General features: G+C 47.2%; 1 protein-coding gene across 2 annotated transcripts in view; it reads left to right on the top strand.

Moving 5' to 3' along the window:
* CLIC5 (chloride intracellular channel 5) overlaps positions 1-24,497 on the top strand; it is a 170,199-nt gene that overhangs the window by 123,801 nt on the left and 21,901 nt on the right. For both annotated transcript variants that reach the window (XM_027525491.1, XM_027525492.1), the window contains exon 4: positions 7,081-7,187. In XM_027525491.1, the coding sequence (XP_027381292.1) occupies positions 7,081-7,187 (107 nt within the window). The remainder of the gene's footprint in view (positions 1-7,080; positions 7,188-24,497) is intronic.

Genomic DNA, 24,497 nt, shown 5'->3' with positions numbered 1-24,497 from the left:
TGTCAGTATCCTAATTTTACAGCTGGAGAAGCTGAGGCTTGGAGAGGTTAAGTTACATGCCCAAGGTCACGCATCTATGAAATCACAGTTTAGTTTTAACTCCTCATTGTGATCTCATTAAGCCTCGACCATTTGCACATCCTTCCTAAAAGTGTTTTCTTTGTCATCCACATTGAGGGTCTGCACTAGTGGCTCAGATGGTAAAGAATCTGCCGGCAATGCAGGAGACCTGGGTTCAGTCCCTGGGTCAGGAAGATCCCCTGGAGAAGGAAATGGCAACCTACTCAGTATTCTTGCCTGGAGAATCCCATGGACAGAGGAGCCTGGCGGGCTATAGTCCATGATATCACAAAAAGTTGGACATGACTGAGTGGCTTAACACTTTCAACCATTGTGATCTAATTAAGCCTCAACCATTTGTACATTCATCCTGAAAGTGTATTCTTGGTTATCCCTGTTAGGACAGTTTATTTCCATACTGAGCATGGAAAGCTGCCTCAAATCCAAATGTCTTGAAAAAGAAATGGATTGATGAAATCAGCCCGTCAGCCCCACCTGGAACACTCAGCTTAGCCACACACGTCTCTGAATGGGACACCAGCCAGCCGCTGTGCTGAAAGGACCCGCAGAGGGCTCAGGCTCCATCTTCCATCCCTTGGGACTTAACCTCATGGCTGGCGCTGGTTTGAAATGCAACAACAGAAAATAAATGCTGTTTTCGATAACTACATAGAGTTTTGACTTTGCCCGGGAGACCCAGAGGGGAATGTCCACCATGAAGTTAGCATTTTCCCTTCTAGAAGTAACACCTGCTCGTAGGAGTGCCTGCTTCTGTCAAGGCCAGTAGAGAATGGGGAATTAGAATAGTTCGGAGGATGGATAGCCAGCCCAGTGGAAGGAAGTGTGCGCGGCTGGGCTGAGTCTGGAGGGCGAGGTCCACTCCTGGCTCTGCCAGTCATGCCCTGTGACCCCTCTCTCTCAGTGTCCATTCTCTCCCCTGGGAAAGGATGACCCTCACGCCCATCTTATCCAGGCTCCCTCACCCCCATCCAGCAATGCCTTTGGGGGACTCTCCAGTCTACATCCCCAACAGGACCAAGGGGGCCCAAGAGACCCGCCGAGAATCATATGCCCGTGTGTACAGGCAGATTCTTCCAGAGGAGGGCCATCATCAGATTCATCACCATATCATCAGCTACTGGAAATTTTCCATGGTCCAAATCAGGCTAAGCAGGGCAGGACATAGACGCTGCCTCCTCCCCTCCCTCTCCACCTGTCCTGAGCTCTGCTTCCTCTGGTCCAGGTGCCCCTGGACTGCAGTGTGTGGAGGAGCTTTTTACTAAGTCCATTCCTGACATATCAGAGACCCTATAATCCACCAAGCCCAGGCAGCAGAACCTCAAAACTGTTAAAATGCACAACTCCAGAAGGCTACCAAGGTGGGGTCCTAGGGATGAGACCATCAACCATTGCGGAGCCCTCCGGAGTGTCCCTTAGGTGCCTTTGAGTGGGTCAGACTGGGGCAGGTGCCTTAATTACCTCCCAGAAATGTCAGCAAGCCAGTTGTTCAGCCTCACAAGGAGAGAGCCTCACAAGGCTGTTGGGCCTGCAGCAAGTCACCCGCCTCGGCTGCCTTCCCACCGCCTCTAACTGGGAGGTCGACTGGGCGGCCCGTGTCCCAAGGCCCCAGAGGAGGGAAGGCTGGCCTTCTGGTTCTCTAGGGGGCAGCAAACACCCCTTTTCTGTTCCGCAAACGCCGGTCGGCATGTGTTTCTCATCACACCACTGTTTGTTAAAGCTGCCAGAGAGCCAAGAACTTGTGGGAGCCTTTTTCCCCTTAGTTTTATGTTTTAAAGGAAAAAAAAAAAAACACATACAAACACTCCAACAATCTTTTTAAAAGATTACATTTGGCCCTACAAAGCATTTGGTGTCAAAATGAGGAATCCAGGAGGTCTCAAGTAGTTTCTAAATGAGACTCGCTTCCACCCCCCTGGTTAGACTGGCCCAGTTAATGCTCCACAGGGAAGCCCCGGGATTATAGTTGATGTGCTGGCCTTTGCCATTCATCCTGGTGGAATGGCCCGAGTTAACGGGATCCTTAAGGGAGAGTCAGGACGCCAGACTCCGGCCACCCTTCTACCCAGAGCTTGTTGTATGACCCTGGGCATACATGACCTCGCCCCCTCTCAGACCTTCCCCATTCCTTTATCTCTGAAGATGCCTTTCAGCAGAAGTTCTGTGATTTCGTGAGTTTTTCAAAGCACTTTCCCGGACCTAGTTGTTGTTTGAAATAAACAGAGATAAAAATTCAGGAGCGTGAACTAGTGGGCTAGTTACATGTCTTGTCATTTAGTCAGTCAGCTGTCACGCAAGTTTTAACAGGGCTCAGAGCCAAAGTGGAACACACTTGGAGTTCATTCTTTTAAGACATGTCTACGGATATTTCACAGTAGTAATAATCACGAAGGTTCTTGTTGGTTCTCTGGGATGTGGAGCAGCAGCCTCAGTACCAAGGGTGGGATGGCATAGTGGTTGAAAGTACAGTTCGTTCCCTACATATGAATGAGTTGCTTTCTGAGAGTGCTGTGCACAAGTCCAGTTTGTTCTTAAGTCGGACAGAGTTAGCCTAGGAATGAAACTGACACAACCGGCAATATAGTACTGTACTGTAGAAGGTCTGTAATGCTTTATACACAAAGAATGCATAAAAAACAAATACAAAATAGTAAAACATCTTTATTCTTACAATACAGGACCTTGAAAAGTGCAGTAGTACGATACAACAGCTGGCCCTTGCTAGCAGGACCAGCTATACCACTGCTGGTGTAGCTTTTATGCTTACTTCCAGACATTCTGGGCTTTAAATACAGATACTCTCCTCTGTACACTGCTGTAGAGTAAAGTGCACAAAAGCACAGCCACTTATAGAGGGTGCATGCACATGACCATTTGTGCCAGACACGTGAACTGATTTCAGTTCAGTTCAGTCACTCAGTTGTGTCCGACTCTTTGTGACCCCATGGACTGCAGCACGCCAGGCCTCCCTGTCCATCATCAACTCTTGGAGTTCACTCAAACTCATGTCCATTGAGTCGGTGATGCCATCCAGCCATCTCATCCTCTGTTGTCCCCTTCTCCTCCTGCCTTCAATCTTTCCCAGCATCAGGGTCCTTTCAAATGAGTCAGCGCTTTGCATCAGGTGGCCAAAGTATTGGATTTTCAGCTTCAACATCAGTCCTTCCAATGAACACTCAGGATTGATCTCCTTTAAGGATGGACTGGTTGGATCTCTCTTGCAGTCCAAAGGACTCTCAATTTTCCAACACCACAGTTCAAAAGCATCAGTTCTTTGGTGCTCAGCTTTCTTTATAGTCCAACTCTCACATCCATACATGACCACTGGAAAAACCATAGCCTTGACTAGATGGACCTTTGTTGGCAAAGTAATGTCTTTGCTTTTCAATATGCTGGCTAAGTTGGCCATAACTTTCCTTCCAAGGAGTAAGCGTCTTTTAATTTCATGGCTGTGAACTAACTTACATGATTGGATATGTGAACACAGTTTTGCATCTTTGAAAGTTTGCAACTGGCAAGTTCGTATGTAGGGGGCTTACTGTATGGACTTTGAAGTTAGGGAGAGAGGGGACATCCTTCCACTTTTCAGCTCATTAGGAAATGCGAGGTCAACACTCAGGCTGCCAGGAGAGGCCCTGGAATCAGCAGAGGTCACCCCATGAGGATGAGATGACTGTCTCCTCTTTTTCTCCAGTGTATCCCCAATGCCAGGGACAGGGCCTACCCCCTGGCCTGACTGCATGTTGGTTTAGTTACATGCTGTTCTTTTGTTCGGGGGCGTGGTGGCCTATGGTGAGTCAGTGAGACGTCCGTTGGAACTCTTAGCCAATCAGAGCATTTCCATCTGCAATCATATCTTTTCTTTTGCCACTATTTATAAAAAAAAATTGTTTTGATGAGTGGCCAAAAATTTCGCTTCCCAGAATGAAGCTTAAGTGTGTATCTAAAATGCATGCATTGGAAATAAGAGATCTTAGAAACAGAGTGGAGAGAAATTTCCATGAGTGAGGTTGCCCAACCTTTCTGGAAAAAATACTGAAGTGGGCTGCCATTTCCTTCTCCATGGAATTCTTCCTGACCCAGGGATTGAACCTGAGTCTCCTGCATTGGCAGGTGGATTCTGTACCAGCTGAGGCACCAGGGGAGCCAAAAGCAGCCATTGACAACATATACATAAATGGGTGTGGCTGTGTTTTATTTGTGAATGCTGAAATTTGAATTTCTTATTATTTTCACACATCACAAAATAATATCCTTCTTTTGATTTTTCAAAAGGATATAAACTATTTTTAGCTCCTGGGAGCCACATAAACAAATGTTGGGCTGGATTTGGCCCACCGGCCATAAATGGCTCACCCCTGAGTTAAAGAAATTGCCCATCTCTCTGACTGTCACCAGATCACATCACAATCTTATTTCAAAGATGTTTCTATAGATAAAGCACTATTTGTTAGCCTTTTAGAGAAACAAAAGGTACCCTGGAACCCACTTATCTGCATATTTAAGATACAGTGTAAATATTGAGCTAAAATAAAAGCACTTAACATCCTGAACAGTAGTTGCCCCAAGTCTAGTTACCAAAATCTGTGAGGTTAATATTTGAAGACACATTTCCTACCAGGACAATCTTCAAGGGGGACATTATGCTATAAAGTCACATCTCAATGACTCATACTGTTTAGAACACAGGCTGGAACTAGCATAGTCTCCCTGGACACGTGGTCCTCTGTCACCCAACCTGGGTTTGGTACCGCCCACTCATGTTAAAGCTGAAACTCCAGTACTTTGGCCACCTCATGCGAAGAGTTGACTCATTGGAAAAGACTCTGATGCTGGGAGGGATTGGGGGCAGGAGGAGAAGGGGACGACAGAGGATGAGATGGCTGGATGGCATCTTTGACTCGATGGATGTGAGTCTGAGTGAACTCCGGGAGTTGGTGATGGACAGGGAGGCCTGGCGTGCTGCGATTCATGGGGTCGCAGAGTCGGACACGACTGAGCAACTGAACTGAACTGAACTCATGTTTGGCCCACACTGATCATGAAGAAATGGTTGGATAAGTGGAAGTCTGATCAAATGATGGCAGAAAAAACAACAACAGCAACAACAAACTCAAATATAAAATGCATTATCTAGTCCCTTCTGTTTTTATTATTTATCAAGCAAAAACAAGAAGTACTTTATATGTATTGATAATAATTTAAGACATTCAGTTTTAAGAACACGTCTGATTCTATGTGGGAAAGCCAAAATAGGAACGGATAATATTAAATTCGCTCATCTTGGAAGGTTACCTAGCATCTTGTAGGGACAATCGCTTTGTGTTCGCAGTCAGAGCAGATGAATTGGTAATTCCCAGTGTATTCGGGGAGATATGTGTGCAGAACCAGCGCAGAGCGCCCCCTGGTGGCTGACGGCAGTTCCTTCATGGTGCCCAGCCCAGCTCCCAGGAGTGTTTGGTGGCTTGGAGGGTAAATAGCAGAATGGAGGAGAGGCCACAGGACGTGGAACTTGAGAGCTGGGCTTCTAAGGTGAAACTGCCTGGTTGGATTCTTGCCTCTGACGCCTGGTCTCCTGAGCTTAGACAAATTGCTTAGCTTCTCTGCACCTTTTTGTCTCCTGTGGGAAAGAAAGCTAATGACAATAACAGTGAAATTGTGAGGAATAAACGATGAATCTGGCAAGGCTTTAGGATAGTGCCTGGCCCAGAGTGGACACTCAGTACAAGTAAGCTTTTACTGATATCAGAGAAGAGATGTGAGGAAGTGAGAGGATCGCTGCTCCAGGGCCCAGAAACCAGGCTCTCATGGCCCCTCCACTATTTATTATCCATGATAATAAATAATGACCCCAAATGGCCTAAATAATAAATGACTTCAAATGGTCATTTAACTTCTCTGGTCTCCAATTGCTTCCCTGTAAAATTAGATGATAATGCCTCATATCTGCCCAAGGGCAGAGGGCTGGACCCAGTGACTTTTGGAAGACTCGTCCAATGGCAGTATCTGAAATTAAACAGCCACTCAACATGGTCCAGGAGTAGGTGGCCCTAGCTAATGAGTCAGTGAAGGAACAAAAAAAAAAAAAAAGAAAGAAAAACAAATACTTGTTAAAGGTGTTTTGCTTCAAGTTATTTAAAACATTAAGCCAAAAAAAAAAAAAAAAGAATTTTGCATTTTAAACATAAAGTAGCCAAACAGCTGGCAATCCATTCTTCACCCGAAGATCATAAAGGTCCATGTACTTAGTGATGATGCTGGTCAAGCAATTGCCCCTGCCCCCGCTTCCATCCACTCTTGCCTGGCCATTCATGTAAAATGTTCATGAAATAATATCTTTTGCAAATTAGAATGGCTTGTTTTGATGGCACCAATGGGGTCAAACCCATGGATTCCTCTACAACCAATTTTGCCTTCTTCAGTCTCACATGCCCCCTCCTCCCACCCCAACTTTGTGTGTCTGCTTTTTTTTTATGACGACACCAATCATTGGATTTAGGGACCACACTAAATCAGTACTATCTCGCTGTGACACTCTTAACTAATTACATCTGCAAGGACTCTATTTCCAAATAAGGTCACATTCTGAGGTCCTGGGTGGACACGGATTGTAGAGATAACACTCAACACATTACAGGCTCCAAAGAGCAAGTAAGCAAGATCACTGAGGATGTTTAAATGTTCCCCATATGCTTCTCCTCTTTCTTGTCCCTAAAAGGCCGCCCTCCCTATGGGCGTCTTCACGTACCTCTAAAGACTGCCTTGCCCACGGGATAAAATGCAGCCCCCTCACTGGCACTACTGTTGAACTAAGGGTACAAGTGCCCACCCTCCCTACAGATCCTGTTGGGGATCTGTTGGGGATCCTGTTGGGGAAACCTCAAAAGACTTATAGATCTTGCTGGAGACAAGAATGTTGTTCATCATGAGGTGACTGAAAGAGGCTCTCCCTTAAAGGACCTCCGAGTTCTCACTCACCTGAGAGCACGTCTTGCCTTCCAGGTACCCCAGACTGGCTGCGAAACATCGGGAATCCAACACGGCAGGCATCGACATCTTCGCCAAGTTCTCCGCCTACATCAAAAACACGAAGCAGCAGAGCAACGCTGGTGAGTGGCCCCCTGCCACCCAGCCCCCCACCCCTGGTGCTGTCCTCTGCCCAGGGCATCTTCAGATGCTCACCAGAGTAGCACCTGGAGCCAGTGCTTGTATTTGTTCCTTCTGAGGCCCCTTGATGCAGGGGAGAGGGTGATGTTGCTTTCTGGCCAGCGCAGGAAAAGAGGCCGGTGGTCCTTGTTGTGCAATCAGAAGAGGGATGCTGTTTGCATTCCGAGCCTGCCTTAGTGCACATCATGATACACTGCACGCAGGGCCCTGCCTTGGCCATGTGTGGCTCCATCGCTAAGTTGTGTCTGACTCTTTGTGACCCTCTGGACTGTAGCCTGCCAGGCTGCTCTGTCCATGAGATTTTCCAGGCAAGAATACTGGAGTGGGTTGCCATTTCCTCCTCCAAAATATCTTCCTGGCCCAGGGATCAAACTGGTATCTCTTGCATCTCCTGCATTGGTAGGCAGATTCTTTACCTCGGCACTACCTAGGAAGCCTGCTGTCTGTTTATTCCCGGTTCATAACCCTGCTCTGTTCACAGGAAGTCCTGGTTGGAACAACACCGTGCAGCTGCCTTCTGGTCCCTGAAAGACTTCTCAGGGGGTTGACCAGAGGCCATGGTGGGACAGGGCTATCACCACTAATGTGCACGCTCAAGGCAGAGCCTGACCCTCTGCACCCTCCGCACCAGCCCCCCCAACCCCGCCCCACCACCACCACTACGGCCAGTGCAGAGAATGACAGGAGCCTATTCTCAAAGCCTGGCTCATCTTCCTGCTGCTTAGTCACTCAATTGTGTCCGACTCTTTGCGATCCCATGGACTGCAGCCCATCAGGCACCTCTGTCCATGGGGATTCTCCAGGCAAGAAGACTGGAGTGGGTTACCGTTCCCTCCTCCAGGGGATCTCCCCAACCCAGGGGTCGAACCCAGGTCTCCCGCATCGCAGGTGGATTGTGTACCACCCGAGCCACCAGCCACCAGGGAAGGGCTCATCCCCTACTCGTCCCTTAACTTCAGGCACTGGCCACAGAGCTCAGGCTTGGTGGCCTCCAGTGCCTTCTCAGAGGGTTTGGAGCCCCTCATTTAAGTTGATTTACTTATTTACTTATTTACTTATTAGGATTTACTTATTTATTTTTGTCTGCACTGGATCTTCGTTGCTTTTCAAGGGCTTTCTCTAGTTGTGACCAGCAGGGGATACTCTTTGTTGCAGCTCCCAAGGTTCTCAGAGTGGTGGCTTCTCTTGTGGAGGAGCCCAGGCTCTAGGCACACAGGTTCAGTGGTTGTGGCCCTGGGTTTAGTTCCTCTGCAGCATATGGAGTCTTCCCAGGTCAGGGATTGAACCCATGTCCTCTGCACTGGCAGGCAGATTCTTATCTACCGCACCACCAGGGATGTCCTAAGTTGGCAGTGTTTCTATATATATGTATGTATAGAGAGATTTCTTTATGGTTGCATCAGGCCTTGCTGTGGCATGCGGGATCTTCGTTGCAGGGCACAGGCTTCTCTCTGGTTGTGGCGTGTGGGTTCAGTATTTGCAACTCTCCGGTGTAGTTGCCCCGAGGCATGTGGGATCTTAGTTCCCCGACCAGGCATCGGACCCTTGTCCACTGCACTGGAAGGCACATTCTTAATCACTGGACTGCCAGGGAAGTCGCATAAGTTGATAGCATTTTTATTCCCTCATTTGACCTGGTCCTTTAGAATGAGTTAAAGTGATTTGAATAGCACTGTCCCATTGAGAACGTGTGACCCTTGAAGAACTGTGTTAGTCGCTGGGAGGAGAAGGAAGAAGGATGAGGAAGTTTGCTGGCCCCCTGAATAGAAGGACGGAGCCTAGCCCTGAGCCAGGCAGGGCAAGGGTGTCACGAAAACTTTGTGAATGGATGAGTGACTGAATAGTGATTGGTTGAACAGCACTCCCGGCATCTTCATGAATGAGTTAGAAATTGACTATATAACAGGTGATCATACAGGGGATCCCGAAACCAGGTGGCCCATTGTCTTGGACCACCTTGGAGCTAACTGCTCCAGGAGCCCCGAGGAGAAAGGCACCTCTTTGGACCAAGGTGACAGGAAAGACAGCCATGCACGAGATGAAAGAGAAGAACTTTTGGCAGGAACTGTTGGTGCAGTGGGAAAGTAAGGGGTTCAGTGACAGGTCCTGCAGCCCTGGGGGTGCCAGGCACAAAACTAGGTTCTAGAAAAAGAAGCTAACCCAGTCTTCGAGGCCTGACTCGTGCAGAAGAAAAGGCTTACGTTCATAAAGATAACAAGACAAGAGGTGGGTGATGACTTCATCAAAGGGAGTTTGAAGGGCTGATTAGCTGGCCTGTGAACAGAGAAAAGAGTATCTCCCAAGGGATTCGGAGCGGCAAGGATTCACCTCTGGGTCGTCTGAGAAAGTTTCCTAAGGGATTTCAACCGGGTCATAAAGATTCAGGGGGAGTCATTTGACTGGGAACACAGGGTGGAGGATGTGGGGAGGGTGAGAAGACTCCAGTGACAGAGACCCTCTGGAATCCAGAGACCACCAACTCCAGAGAAGCATCAGGAGTTGGCAGTGGCAGCCGGGGTGGGAGGGGAGGTGGGGAGGGCGTTGGATTTTACCCTGTGGGCAAGGTAGTCATTAGAGGTACATGAAGAGGTACCATAGGGAGGCCGGCCTTTTAGGGACGAGAAAAAGGAGAAACATGGGAAATAATTTAAATATACTCAGTGCTCTTGCTTTGTTGCTATTTGGAGCCTGTAATGTGTTGAGTGTTGTCCCCACAGTCCATGTCCACCCGGGACCTCAGAGGGTGACCTTATTTGGAAATAGAGTCTTTGCAGATGTAAGTAGTTAAGAGTCTCAAGGTGAGAGAGTACTGATTTAGTGTGGTCCCTAAATCCAGTGATGGGGTCCTTCCTTGTATGAAGAAAAGAGGACACAGAGATGGGCGGCGGGCAGGGAGGGAGCGGGGAACGTGTGAAGACAGACAGGGAGTGCAGATCCTCTTTCTGCATCTGTTAAAATACAGATAGTGATGCTTTCAATTTCACCATCTGCCAAACAGGGTCATGAAGAGCATATCCAGGGTTTGTCATGCAGAGTCCTGTTATTTATAATTAGATGCTTGTAAATCCTTTAGCACACTGCCTGACTCATTGTAAATGCTCTTTAAATGTTAACTTTGATTATTCCTAGAGCAAAAATGAGATAAACATGAATACTGGCATCAGAAACTGCTGCTTAAGCTCTTACTTCATGAGCCCTAACGAGCACTTCCAAATCTCCCAAATAAGTCTCTTTTTGACTTATTTAATTCTGTTTCCCATTTCCTGGGTGCATTTCCTTCCTCTCCAAGGTAGACAGTTGCTCTCTTGGTCTGCAGATGTGCAACCTGCAGATGTGAAGGGACTTGAGTGTCTGTGGATTTCTGGTACCCGAGGGAGTCCATGAGTGAGGAGAGGAGCACTTTAGGGACAGCACCCAAGGATCACCCATATAAGTGTGATCAGAGGGACTGGAGGAAGGACCCAGGGAGGACGATTAAGAAGGAATAGCAAGTGAGGAAGGGGGCCCAGCGGTGGGGGGATCATGAAGATGAGGAAGAAAAACATTACGAAAAAGTTTGATCTGTGATATGAAATACCACACAGCTCATGCTAGACTTTGCTTCTTGTGTTCAGTTTTCTGGACGCGTCCTCAGGCACCCTTCTCTGACTGTTTCTCTCATCTGCATCAGCCCATTATTCAGACCCTACTCAAAAGACTGGCCAGGCAGACCAGGAGCACGGGCCCTTCTCCCTTGGAAAGTGGAGGTGCAGCAGGAGATTGAGAACCCACGTGGCCCAAGGAAGGGCATCTTTGAAACGGGAGAGAGTGGCCCTGCATTTAGATTTGGTTGCGGGAGTCCATACTCTGGGCCCTACACATTTGTCTTTCAACCTTGCAGGGAAAAGTTATGTGATTTGTTCAGCCTTGCAAGTTTATGGAGTGCTGCAGCAGAAGGATGGTGGGGAAGGGCGGGGAAGGCACGAGCTTCGTCTGTCTCAGCTTTGGCAAGCCTGGTAACAAGCCTGGCGCTCGCTGCACTCAGCTCCGTCCTCACCCTGCATGCTGCCTCCCTCCGCCCGCCCGGCAAAGGCCACTTCCATCCACGCTGCTGATTCTGTGCCTAATGGCCTTCCCTCTCTGCGAGTCCCCCTCCTGGCCCTTCTCTGTTCACCTTCCTCATAGATACAGCCATGGCACACCGACCTCAGTGACCCGAGACCGGGTGGCAACCCTCAGACTCAGCAGCTCCAAGTCCCCTCTCCCCTGGAGCCCACGTTGGCTCAGCGTTCTGCCCACTGGGATGTCAGTTTGGCTTCTTGGGTGTCTCCCTTCCCTCGAGGGGTTTCTTTGACACCTTGCTTTACCTGCTCACCCCCACTTTTATCTGTTATCTCATAAGAGGACCTGGGCTTCTCTCTTTGAATATCCATCTTGCATTTTGCATTTCTTACCCTCAAACTGCTGTTTGAACATACTCTGCCAAACCCCTTGGCTATCAAGGAACTCATTTTAGCTTTATTTATTGTAATCCAGGCATAAATACTGTATTTTACTTTCTTTTCCCCCAACCTCTCTTTTCCTTTCTGCTTTAGTCCTATCCATCTACTGGTTTATTTCACTTTTCGTACCTACTGCAGGTTCCAGTCAATCAACAAAGGGATCTCATATGTGTTTTGCGTTCTTTATTCCTCTTCACTCTAATTAAAGTCCTTTGTTAATTCCTCCAGCCCTATCACGTGTCCCTAGATGTATTAATATCTGTGCCCCTATGATGGTCTCATTTTTGGCTTGCGGTGCATCCTTATGTACTTTTCTCCATTTCCTTCTTGGTTGGAGGGTAAGTGGACATGTACGTACCTGTGGACTGAGGACAGAAATCCAGTCATCGTTTCTCCTGGCCTGTTCATGTTTGCGTCTTCCTTCCTTTATCCTTGTGTACAAGTCCGCATCCACGGGGCTCTCTTCCTCTGCTAAGAGGTCTGAGAGTCCCAAACCTACCTGTTTGTGTCTAATCCAAGCAGATCCTGTGCTTTCCTCCCCACCTTTGCATATTCCTTTTTCACATATCTGACACAGACTGCGGAGCCCACCTCTTTCTCTGCTAAGTGCTGTTTTTCCAACTTGGATGATTTTGGTCTTTCAAGACTCCCTTGGAGTTCCCTCACCTTCTGCCGCCTCAAGTCTGGCTTTCTCTCTTATTTCCGTCTCTGTTTCCATCTATCCTGGGGGCTTTCTTTCTATTTTAAAATGTATACTCCACTCTAACCAGACAGGCTTTATAGCCACTCACAGGGGGACGAAAAGCACTGCAAAGCAGCATATTCTAGAAGGAGGTGAGAAAGAAAAACAAGGCTGGAGGAAGAGGGGGCCATGAAACAAGCTCAGGGCAAGAGAGACAGGAAAATCAACTCCTAGAGCCCTGTGCTGGAAGCGATGACAGACCACAGCCCCTGGGCGAGATGAAGGCAAACCTGCCCCCAGGAGAGTGACAAGTGTTCCTGATGTGGGGCTGGAGCTGCAGTCACAGAAAAGCTGTTACTGTCCTTCTCTTCGTCCATCCGTCTCTGTGACTCCCCTTCACGCTCTCCTGGAGTCCAGGCCGGGTGGCATCGTGGCAGTGTGACTTCTCTGTCTTCACCCCCCGCTTTGGCTGCACCCCTCTCACCAGTCTCCTCTTCACCTGCCTTTGCTACACCTGATGTCCATCTTCTTTTTCTTCATCATCTTCTCCAGAAGACCCGGGAGAGCTCCCTGGAGCCTCTGGCCTGTGCCACCAACTTTCTTGCTTCTCTCCATTACTTCCAAGACTTGGAGTGTCCTGTTGATGCCTGTCACTCTCTCTCTTTTTAGTCTCCTTCCCAGATGGATTCTCTCTCTCTCTTTTTCCCCCTTGGCCATACTGTGGGGCACATGGAATCTTAGTGCCTCAACCAGGTATTGAACCCCTGCATTGGAGGGGCAGAGTCTTAACCCTTGGACCACCCAGGAAGTCCCAAGGGCAGAATTTTAAATCACTCTGTGTCTCCATTTGTGCAGTTTCCATGCAACCCAGTCAAGCATGGCCTAGACCAACCTTCATAAATGTCATCAGTGGGGCTAAATGAAATAGGCATTTAATTAATTCACTCATAATTTAATAGTTTATTGTTTAGTAGAGTTGATTTACAATGTTGTATTAGTTTCAGGTATACAGCAAAGTGATTCAGACATAGATATAGATATATATAATATATATACATAAAGAATATATGTATAGATTCTTTTTCAGATCCTTTTTCGTTATAGGTTATTCTTTTTCATATTCTTTTCCATCATAAGGTTTATTATCAAGATACTGACTATAGTTCTCTGTGCTATACAGTAGGTCTTGCTGTTTTATATATTTTATATATAGCAAATCTGTTAATCCTGAACTCCCAATTTATCCCTCGCCCCTCGTTTTTTAAATTGAGGTGTAATTGGGGCTTCCCTGGTGGCTCAAACAGTAAAGAATGTGCCTACAATGCAGAAGATCCAGGTTTGATCTCTGGGTCTGGAAGATCCCCTGGAGGAGGGCATGGTAACCCATGCCAGTGTTCTTGCCTGGAGAATTCCATGGATAGAGGAGCCTGGCAAACTACAGTCCATGGGGTCACAAAGAGTCAGACACGACTGAGCGACTAACACTGTCTTTGACACAGAACCTCGTATTAGTTTCAGGTGGACAACATAGTTTTGTGGAACACAATATTTGTATTCGTTGCAAAATGATCATCACAATAAGCCTAGTTAACATCCACCATTATACATTACGAAGCAGATTTTTTTCTTGTGATGAGAACCTTTAAGATTTACTCTGTTAGCAACTTTCAAACATGCAGTACAGCATTATTAAGTACAGTTGCCATGCTGTCGGAGAAGGCTATGGCACCTCACTCCAGTACTCTTGCCTGGAGAATCCTATGGATGGAGGAGCCTGGTGGGCTGCAGTCCATGGGGTCGCTAAGGGTCGGACACGACCGGGCGACTTCCCTTTCACTTTTCACTTTCATGCATTGGAGAAGGAAATGGCAACCCACTCCAGTGTTCTTGCCTGGAGAATCCCAGGGACAGAGGAGCCTGGTGGGCTGCCGTCTATGGGGTCGCCAGAGTCTGACACAACTGAAGCGACTTAGCAGCAGCAGCGGCAGCCATGCTGTACATTATATGCCCAGGGCTTATTTACTTTAAACCAGAAGTTTATAACTTTTGACCTCCTCTGCCCATTTTGCTTGCTCCCTACCCCTGGCTTTGGGCAGCTGCCAATCTATTTTCTGTTATTTATGAGCTCTTCTTTTTTGGGTTTGGTTTTGTGTTTAGATCTCACAGTAAGTGAGATCATACACTGCTTGTCTGTCTCTGGCATTTCACTCAGCATAATGCCCTCTAGGTCCATCCATGTTGTTGCAAATGGCAAGATTTCCTTCTTTTTGCCACTGAATAATATTCCAGAGTGAGTGTGTCTATACAAACATATGTCACATTTTCTTTATCCATTCATCCATTGATGGACACCTCGGTTGCGTCCAAAGTGAAAATGAAAGTCACTCAGTCATGTCTGACTCTTTGTGACCCCATGGACAGTCCATGGAATTCTCCATGCCAGAATACTGGAGTGGGTAGCCTTTCCCTTCACCAGGGGATCTTCCTAACCCCAGGATCAAACCCAGGTCTCCTGCATTGCAGGCAGATCCTTTACCAACTGAGTCACAAGAGAAGCCTAAGAATACTGGAATGGGTAGCCTATCCCTTCTCCAGCAGATCTTCCCAACCCAGGAATCGAACTGGGGTCTCCTGCATTGCAGGCAGATCCTTTACCAACTGAGCTATCAGGGAAGCCCATGGACATAGTCCGTGTCTTGGCTATTATGGATCATGCTGCAATATACAGGAGGATGAAGATATCTTTTTGAGTTAGTATTTTTGTTTTCTTTGGCTAAATACTCAGGAGTGGAATTTCTGGATCATGCTTATCCCTTTTTTGTGAAGACTGATGGGCCTCTTTGCTGAGTTTACAAAGATGTACTCCTTCCTAACTATGGAAGACAGTGGGATAGCGTAACATACACTTGTTAAAATATTTGCCCTGATAAGATAATTCTAACTTCCTAAGTAGAGTCCTAAGATCCCTCTCTTGGGTACCTATGATGTGCTGGCCCCAGGGCTGTGTGTTTAGAGTCCCAGCCTTGGACTGAGTCATCTCTCTAGCTTTTGCCCTTCATTAGTTGTAAGTATAATAGCTGTATTTTCCAATAAGAAACAAAAAAATGCCTTCACGCTTTCACTTAAACTCTTGTTAAGATTTTGATGGTAAGACACAGTCTGATTTCAAAAATGTGAAGTGTGAAAAAAGTGTGTATCTTAGTCTTGATGAAATATGGAAGGTGGTTCCCATAGTTCTTTTAAAATCTAACATTCTGTTACTTCCTAGAGGCTGTGCGTGAGAAATGTCAAACCCTCCTTTCTGCTTGACCTTGGGCTACCCTATTGGAAAGAAGTGAATTGAGGTCAATATTGCTTCCAGATCCCTCTGGGATGGCTGTCCTAACCCCATATCCAATAAAGGGTCAGTTCTGCCCTCTGTCTTTCCTGCCTGGAAACAAGTAGTGCTCATCTCTTAGCTTGAGGGCTTCCCTGGTGGCTCAGACAGTAAAGAATCTACTTGCAATGCAGGAGACCTAAGTTCGACCCCTGGGTCGGGAAGATCCCCTGGAGAAGGAAATGCAATCCACTCCAGTATTCTTGCCTGGAGAATCCCATGGACAGAGGAGCCTGGTGGGCTTTGCAGACCATGGGGTCTGCAAAGAGTCAGAGACGACTGAGCAACTAATGCTCTCTTTCTTAGCTCCAAGGGTTGGCAAACTTTTAGACCTTTTGGGCTATCTAGGATGTGTTCTTGCCTGGAGAATCCCAGGGACAGGGGAGCCTCATGGGCTGCTGTCTATGGGGTCACACAGAGTCAGACATGACTGAAGTGACTTAGCAGCAGCAGCAGCAGGATGTCACTGCTGCTCAGCTCCCCTGCTGGAACCCTATAGCAGCCACAGACAATATGGAAACACATGGGCATGGCTGTGTTCCAATACACTTCATTTATGGACACTGAAATTTGAATTTCACGTCATTTTCAGGGTCACAAAGTATTATTCTATTTTGACTTTTTTCCCCAACCATCCAAAAACATAAAACTCATTCCTAGCTTGAGGGCAGTGCAGAAATAGGCAATGGGCTGGATCTCGATTTGGTCCTTGGACTATAATTTTTTAGTCCAAAAAGTTTGGACTAAAATTATAATTTTATAACAGTCCAGGCTCTGTTTTAGGTAGTCTCAGGCTACAATAGCAAGTTCTCTTAATTTCTATACCTCTCAGCTGCCTTGTCTCTAATATGGAGATTATAACAGTGTCTTATCTTGCACTGTCGTGTTGATTAAATGAATGAACGAATTGAAGCACTTCAGACAACACTGCTAAGTCGCTTCAGTTGTGTCTAACTCTTTGCGACCCTATGGACCATAGCGCACCTGGCTCCTCTGTCCATCAGCTCCTTTGTTCACTGGAGTAGGTTGTCATGCCCTCCTCCAGGGAATCTTCCCTACCCAGGGATCAAACCCTCTCGAAGCCCCTTCAGACCGTAGGCACCAATATGCCATGGCTGTTACTGCTTCTGCTATTCATTTCAAGAGTTCACCCCAGATTCAGGGGTACCTTCCCTCTGGACTGGGCAGCCCAGCTTTCTGGGTAATGCAGAAGTGTGTGCTGCCCTCTTCTGGCAGGTGGAGGACTCCGCCCTAGAGACGGATAATCATGCTTCAATATAGGGAGACCGGTGGACTTTGAAGCATCTTCTCTGTGTTCTGGGACTCGGTTAAGCCTCGGCTTTAGCTGGGGGTTCCAGAAGAGGCTCGGTTTCATTCGGGGGCTCGAAGCCACCTTGGTTTATCTGTGCCCCGCACCCAGAGTTGGGCAAGTGCCCCAGACCCCACAGATCCTCCAGAGGTCGCTGGCTGCCTGCTGATAAGCTCTTCGCCATCCACTGCTTCTTTCTCCCTTGCTCTCCCCCTCCCATCACCTCTAGTCTTTGCTTTTATGAACTTCCTTGACCTAAAATAGGAAAGTGTTTGCAAGGAGTCGGAGCGGCCTGGGAGGGCTGTTAGCCCAGAACTAACAAGCCCGTTACTATCAAAGCCCCCGTGCTGTCTCCCGCAGCCTCGTGAAAGCCAACTTCTGTCGGGGGTGGGGGTGGAGGGGGTGGCAGGAGGCGGGGTGGAGCGTTTTTCCAGATTCCCCAGGATGTGGTGAGCCGCGTTCAGAAGCCAGTGTGTGCATTTATTATTCCCAACCAGCCATTTCCCGCGCCGGCCCTTCTTTCCTGCGCCTCTTCCTCCCGCCCTCGGCCCCAGGTCACGGAGGCCCAGGCTGGAGGCCAGGCCTTCCCGAGGGAATGGGTACGACCTCCCGCATTCAGCCTCCCGCTCGGAGGTGAAAGCGAAGGCAATATGTCAGCAGTATTGGGAGTAGGAAAGTGCGTCGTAATCAGCCTGCTGCAAGACAGAGATCTTGAGGTGGCCGAGGGCTCCCAGATCTATTCTACAGGGGACCCTGAGCTGTTCTTTTGGAGGAAGATAGCTGGGTCCAACTCAGGACAGACGGTTACTGGGAAGAAGGCCTGAGCCCAGGCTGTTATCACAGGGCAGCTCTGGGGTGGTCCCCGGACCACCGCAGGGCTGAGGATAAGGAAGGGGCTGTCTCCCCACTTCCTCACAAAGCAGTCTCTGCTGTCTCATTTCAAAAACCGCCTCTGGTCATAAAGGAACCCTTCAGGCTGCCTTCCCTGGCCACCCTTGAATGCACAGGGCCAACTAGGGGTCTTTTGTTTGTTTGTTTGTTGGGTTAACGTTTTGCTTTGATTAACATTCTTACAAGGAAAAACAACCTAGGCTCTGTGGGACTCACCTCCGAGGTGTGGAGGCTCTGAAGAGGTGCTTAGCTGTCTTCTTACCCTTGGGGGGCAGGTGGGGCGGGTCCTAGAAGCTAAGAGCTGGAGGGCGGGGAGAGGGCGAGGAGCTCCTGTGGACTCTTGCCCAGAGCATCCCTTCCAGAGACGGTCTCGGACTTGGCTCATGATCAAGGCCGATGTGGCCACGTCTAATTTCAGAGGTGCTGCACCCCAAACAAATGGGGAAGGCGGTTGGGGCGTCGGGCTGTTGAAGCGGGCAGGCCCGGGGAGGGAGGAGGGAGAAGGGGGCGGGAGGGGAGGGTCCTGCGTGGGTGGGCGCATTCATTAGTGGAGGGAGCGTGTTAGCTGTGTGGGCTCCCGGCAGCAGAGCCGAGACCACCAACACCATTCCATGTGCTGGAATTTCCCGCCGTCTGACCAGAATGAGCTCGCCTGGCCTGGCCTGGCCTCGGATCAAGGCCTGGGGAATAAAGGAACATTAAACGACTAATTCGAACATGAGTTCAGTGCTCTTTCACCTTTGGCTACCGTTACTTTATCCTGTGCGCTGGATACCGCCTGTGCAGTCTGCACGTGGGAACTCAAGCTGTCGCTCTGTCTCTCCCCTTCCATGTATACACATGCACACGCGCGCGCATGCGCACACCCAGCTTGTGTGTGCTCTTATATCTGTATGCACCAGTAGAAGCCATTACAGGAAGTCCCCTACGTAGGAACCTTTAATTTAACAAACTTTCAAAGATGTGAATCTGTGTTTGCACGTCCAGTCACATAAGTTAGTTCATGTGTTGGGGTACCTGGTCACGTGCATGCATCCCCTACAGTGGCTGTGCTTCTGTGTACTTTGCTGTACAGTACTGTATAGACTACAGTATCTTTATTTCAAGCCCAGGATGTCAGGAAGCAAGCATAAAAACAGTGGTATGCAGCCAGTTGTGTTAGCTGAGTACCTAGGCAAATTGGACTTACGAAGCACTCTCCGGAGAGATGGGAATACCAGACCACCTTACCTGCTTCCTGAGAAATCTGTATGCAGGTCAAGAAGCAACAGTTAGAACCAGACATGAAACAATGGACTGGTTCCAAATTGGGAAAGGAGTATGTCAATGCTGTATATTGTTACCCTGTTTATGTAACTTATATGCAAAGTACATTATGTGAGATGCCGGGCTGGATGAAGCACAAGCTGGAATCAAGATTGCCAGGAGAAATATCAATAACCTCAGATATGCAGATGACACCACCCTTATGCCAGAAATCGAAGAGGAACTGAAGAGCCTCTTGATAAAAGTGAAAGAGGAGAGTGGAGTGAAAAAGCTGGCTTAAAACTCAACATTCAAAAAACTAAGATCATGGCATCTGGTCCCATCACTTCATGGCAAATAGATGGGGAAACGATGGAAACAGTGAGAGACTTTATTTTCTTGGGCTCCAAAATCACTGCAGATGGTGACTGCAGCCATGAAATTAAAAGATGTTTGCTCCTTGGAAGAAAAGCTATGACCAACCTAAAGAGCATATTAAACAGCAGAGACATTACTTTGCTGACAAAAGTCCATCTAGTCAAAGCTATGGTTTTCCCAGTAGTCATGTATGGACGTAAGAGTTGGACCATAAATAAAGCTGAGCACTGAAGAATTGGTGCTTTTGAGCTGTGCGTTTGGAGAAGAGTCTTGAGAGTCCCTTGGATTGCAAGGTGGTCAAACCAGTCAGTCCTAAAGGAAATCAGCTCTGAATATTCATTGGAAGGACTGATGCTGAAGCTGAAGCTCCAATACTTTGACCACCTGATGTAAAGAACTGACTCATTGGAAATGATCCTGATGCTGGGAAAGACTGAAGACAGGAGGAGGAGGGGATGACAGAGGATGAGATGGTTGGATTGCATCACTGACTTGATGGACATGAGTTTGAGCAAGCTCCAGGAGTTGGTCATGGACAGGGAAGCCTGGCGTGCTGCAGTCCATGGGGTCACAAAGAGTCAGACATGACTGAGTGACTGAACTGACTGGCTGACTCCGAATGGAACTCTTTTGTATGTGGGGGACTTACTGTACATAGCACCTTAAATACACAGGGTCACAGATCAATTAACCTGAAAAAGAATGTGCTTGCATGTAAAGTTGTATTAGCCACAAGACATGATGGGGGTCTCCCAGCGTACCGGTCGGGGGCGTTGTATAGGTTTATATGGTGACTTCACTCGTTGTCCCCTCTCTGTGGTTGGAACATGGCTTTGAGAGAAAAGTCCCCGTCTTCTCTGTTGACTCTTGGTGGGGAATCGCCCTGGGGAGGTGAACCTGTGGAATGGCCCTGGGGAGATGAGCCTGTAGAATGGGTTCCCCATTTGTGGTAGAGCTGGGGCTGAAAATGACAAGATGTAAAATCCAGGTGGTGGGCCAGACCTTCTAACCAAAACTTCAAACACCCCAACTATGAACCCTGCTTGTCAAATCTGTCTCAGTCTTATCCAGGCAGGATTCTGGGCATCATTCTATCCATTTCACGCAAAGAAAGCTGAAGGGTGGATAAACTGTTCAGAAGACATGATGGAGCCAGGGACAGAGGCAGGACCAGGCATTCTCAACTTTAAATTCTTTTGCTATAAATGAGTGATACTAAAACTTAAGAATTGAAGCCAGAGGTGAAATTCAGTGTGGTATTTATCAGTAGTTAGATAGGATAATTTATTAAAACAAAACAATGTTTCCACATAGAAATTTGACTTTAAAACCTTTAGCTTTCTTGAAAACTCTGCTCTTGAACTGCCTTTCCAAAAGGTTTCCCAGCCCAACTCCAGCCTATTGGTGAATTTAGCCTGAGATGCCTCATCAGCTAAATAGATGCATATGTTTAAGACTTAAGAGACAAATAGCACTTCATTTTGTTTGCCTCATTACCTGGACCATCTTCCGAGCTGAATGGACATCTGAATCCCCTAGGGGTCTTGTGACAATGCAGATATTGATGCAGCAGGTCTAGGGTGGGGCCTGAGAACTCCCAGGTGGTCCTGATGCTGCTGTCCAGGAGGGAGCTTTGAGAAGTAGGGTGTAGGCAACAGTCTCCATGGAGATGGGCTGCCTATATCTCATTCATCATCATTATCTCCAGAGCCCAGCTCAGCCTCTAGTCCAGAGCAGGTGCTCAATAAACACTCGCTGAATGAATCAATAAACTGTACCTTAAGCACCCTGAGATGCTCCGACCCTGCCTGCTTGTTTACTGAGAGAGGATGAAAGGGCTGACCCTGCCTTATGTGTCAGGAGCATCTCCTCCAGGCTGCTTCCTGCCCCAGCCCATCCAACACTCATCTTTAAAGCCTGTCCCATTCTCCTGATCACCCTGACACTTCCCAGTTTCCATTTAAATGTGATGATGCTCTATGGCTAGAACTGTCGCTCATCTGAGAACATGTAAGGCTTATATAACCTCTGTCGTATTAAATCCAGTCAAATGGTAGGGGGAAAAAAAAGAACTGCATTTAAAACTAATCAATAAGAGTGTAAAAATCTGAACAGTTCCCCTCATGAAGACTGTCAGTGTGATGGTGGCGGTGGTAGTGTTGGCTTAAATGATATTTTTCTTGTCACTCTCAGTTTTGTAACTACATTCAAGGAACACTATATTTGGTGTTAAAGGTGAAACGTCATGAAGAATCAGAAGAGTAAACACACCAGACTGAATTCTAGTGTTCTTCCAGCCAGAAACCAGGGGACACCTTATTTTTCTAGGAACCCGTAGTCGAAGAAGCATTTAGTGATCTGGATCATAGTAAGTCATGAGTTTACCTGTGCCCCTGTCCAGAACCCCTTCCACTCCTGAAAGTTCCATGGGAGAGCATCCCACTTCATGATTTCTCAGGCCCCCGCACCCAGGTCTGACTCTGATGGTCACATGCCCATTGGTGTTTGCGTCCAGTTATCCATGTTTTGTTTCCGTGGTGGGGATGGCAAAGCAAGCTTTCTCGGCACTCTGCCCAGGTCTGGCCCTGGTCTCCGTTCTGCCTGTGTCACTTGGCAGAGGGGTGCAGGTTGGTGGTGGCCTCTGCTTCTCATTTGGCTCTGATGATGTTGCAGGAGGGCACGCCAGGCCAAACAAATGGAATCCCTGCATCCATCCTCCAGAAACCAAGCGCTCTCATCACGCAGAGAAAGCAACCATCATAGGTTCTCTGAGGACAGGAGGCCCATTGCATAAGCATAGGGAGATGTATAGAGTTACATTTTAGGGCCTCTCATCTTTCCTCAAACCCCACTAAATAGTTTGTTCTTACAATGAACACATGTTCAGTACCAGGCACTGCCCAGGTGCTAAAATAATAATGTAATAATGAAATATTGGCAATATGTGTGCTGGCAAAGGTTGTATTTGGCTGCATATAATAGAAACCTGATCACAGAAGCTAATCAAATATTTATGCCATTTTTACATAGTGAAAAAACCTATGTAGCATTTTCCTATATGCCATGCTCTGCTCTAATCTAAGCAATTTTTATAAATGTTTACTTTTTAATAGGTGTTTGCCTTTCTCACATCACAAAAAATCCAGAGAGGAGAGAGTTCCAGGCAGTTGTAGTTCTTTAAGAAATCATGGATCCAGCTCCTTGGAGCATCTGATTCTCCATCTTGAGTGTATGACTCACATCCTCATGTCACAAGATAGTTGCTCCACTTCCAGACATTACATCTGAGTTCCAGGCAGGGCTAGCTGTGTCTTGTCTTTTCTTTCTCAGAAGCATATCCGTCAATTTCCACTTGTATATCATTGGGAAGAACTTGATCATTTGGCTTCCCCTAGTCTGGGGGTCTGGAAAAAAATAATTGTGACCCAGCTTGTTGCTACTCTGAGCAAATCTGGGTTCTCTTGGTAACAAAGACGGTAAAAGTGAACTCTTGCATATAATCTACTTTCAACTTAAGATGATTAAAAAAAAAAGCGGCAGTGAAAATATCTGATCTAGCCGTGCCAAAAAAAGGCATACTATTTCAAATTCTCCCTTGGGCTTGACTAAATCTGAATCATTACTCCACTTAGATTTTAGGAAACAGAAGTATAAAATTGCACACTTAATCTGAGACACTCTTGGTTCAAACTTTAGAAGATGTAAGACTCGTTTAGTAAAAGCTGTTTAGTAAAAGTTATAATGCCCAGGGGATAGTTTCTCCCCCTAATGTAATCCATATTAGGGGACAGCAGTGGGCACCCAGAGATCTTCTCTGAGTAAGGGAGGGGAGGGTGTCATTGTGCAGAATCTGGCAACTTCTGCAAAAGTGTCGGTCATCCGCAACCCCTGCCTCAACTTAAGCTCTTAAGTTTGCCCCATTGCATGACTGCTAAGGAGAAGGCTTACTCTGGTGCAACTGTGGTCATGGCAGCAGAGTCAGAGTGAAAGGATCAGCTGAACACACAGAAAGGAACTCTACCTGATTCATCCGGTGGGACTTCCTCAGGGCAAAGGACCGGTCAAGCACAATATTTATCTGGCAGTCCTTTTCCTTGCAACTCTAAGAATTTATTAGGTGTTTTGTGGCTTTGGTCCTTATATATCAGCATTATCACACACGGTCCATAACAACCATTGACTGCATGCCGAGCACCAGCCCGAGACTTCTGCAGGTGTTATTCACGGCCAGCCTGTAAGGTGTACCATGCTGTGATCTGTTTTGCAGATGAGGAAACTGAGACACAAGAGGTTAAGCTAGTACGTGGCCAATCCGGGATACCAACCTAGGCAACTGGTCCTGTGGTCTGTGCACAGGATCTTTAATATAGTCTGTTATGGAAAACGTTCAACTGGGTTATTGAACAAGGGTTTCTACTTTTTTCAGACTGAGTTGTTGAATAAGGGTTGGGTAGGTCATTTAGGAAACTGGGATCAAATCAACTCATAAAACAATAAATACTGATTGAACAACTACCGCATATTATATGTCGCTGTAAATGCCCAACAATCCCAGCTTTACAGCTGAAGTCCTAATTCAGCAATCCTTGGGGGACTAGGAGTTCCAAACCTTGCCCATAGAGGGCGCTCCATAGAAACCTATTTGACAAATCAAAGAATGGACCAACTATATAACCTATTATAGGAGAGTCACAAAATGACTAGAACCAACAAATATTTAAATAGAGAGCTATGATAGCACTCTGGCCGTTTTTTAAATTGCTAATGGCTCTTACGTAAAGATGTTGCTATTTGAGGATGAAGAAGGCAGAGGGCGGTTAAATAATTTCAGCCTGTTTGGAGGGGTTTGAAAGTTGAAAAACAAAGTCTCTAGGTCTAAACTCTGGAACA

Source organism: Bos indicus x Bos taurus, chromosome 23 (genome assembly GCF_003369695.1).
Source record: "Bos indicus x Bos taurus breed Angus x Brahman F1 hybrid chromosome 23, Bos_hybrid_MaternalHap_v2.0, whole genome shotgun sequence".
In the NCBI taxonomy this organism is placed as follows: Eukaryota; Metazoa; Chordata; class Mammalia; order Artiodactyla; family Bovidae; genus Bos; species Bos indicus x Bos taurus.
The sequence above is the reverse complement of the archived record's forward strand: the minus strand, read 5'-3'. Positions and strand labels throughout refer to the sequence as shown.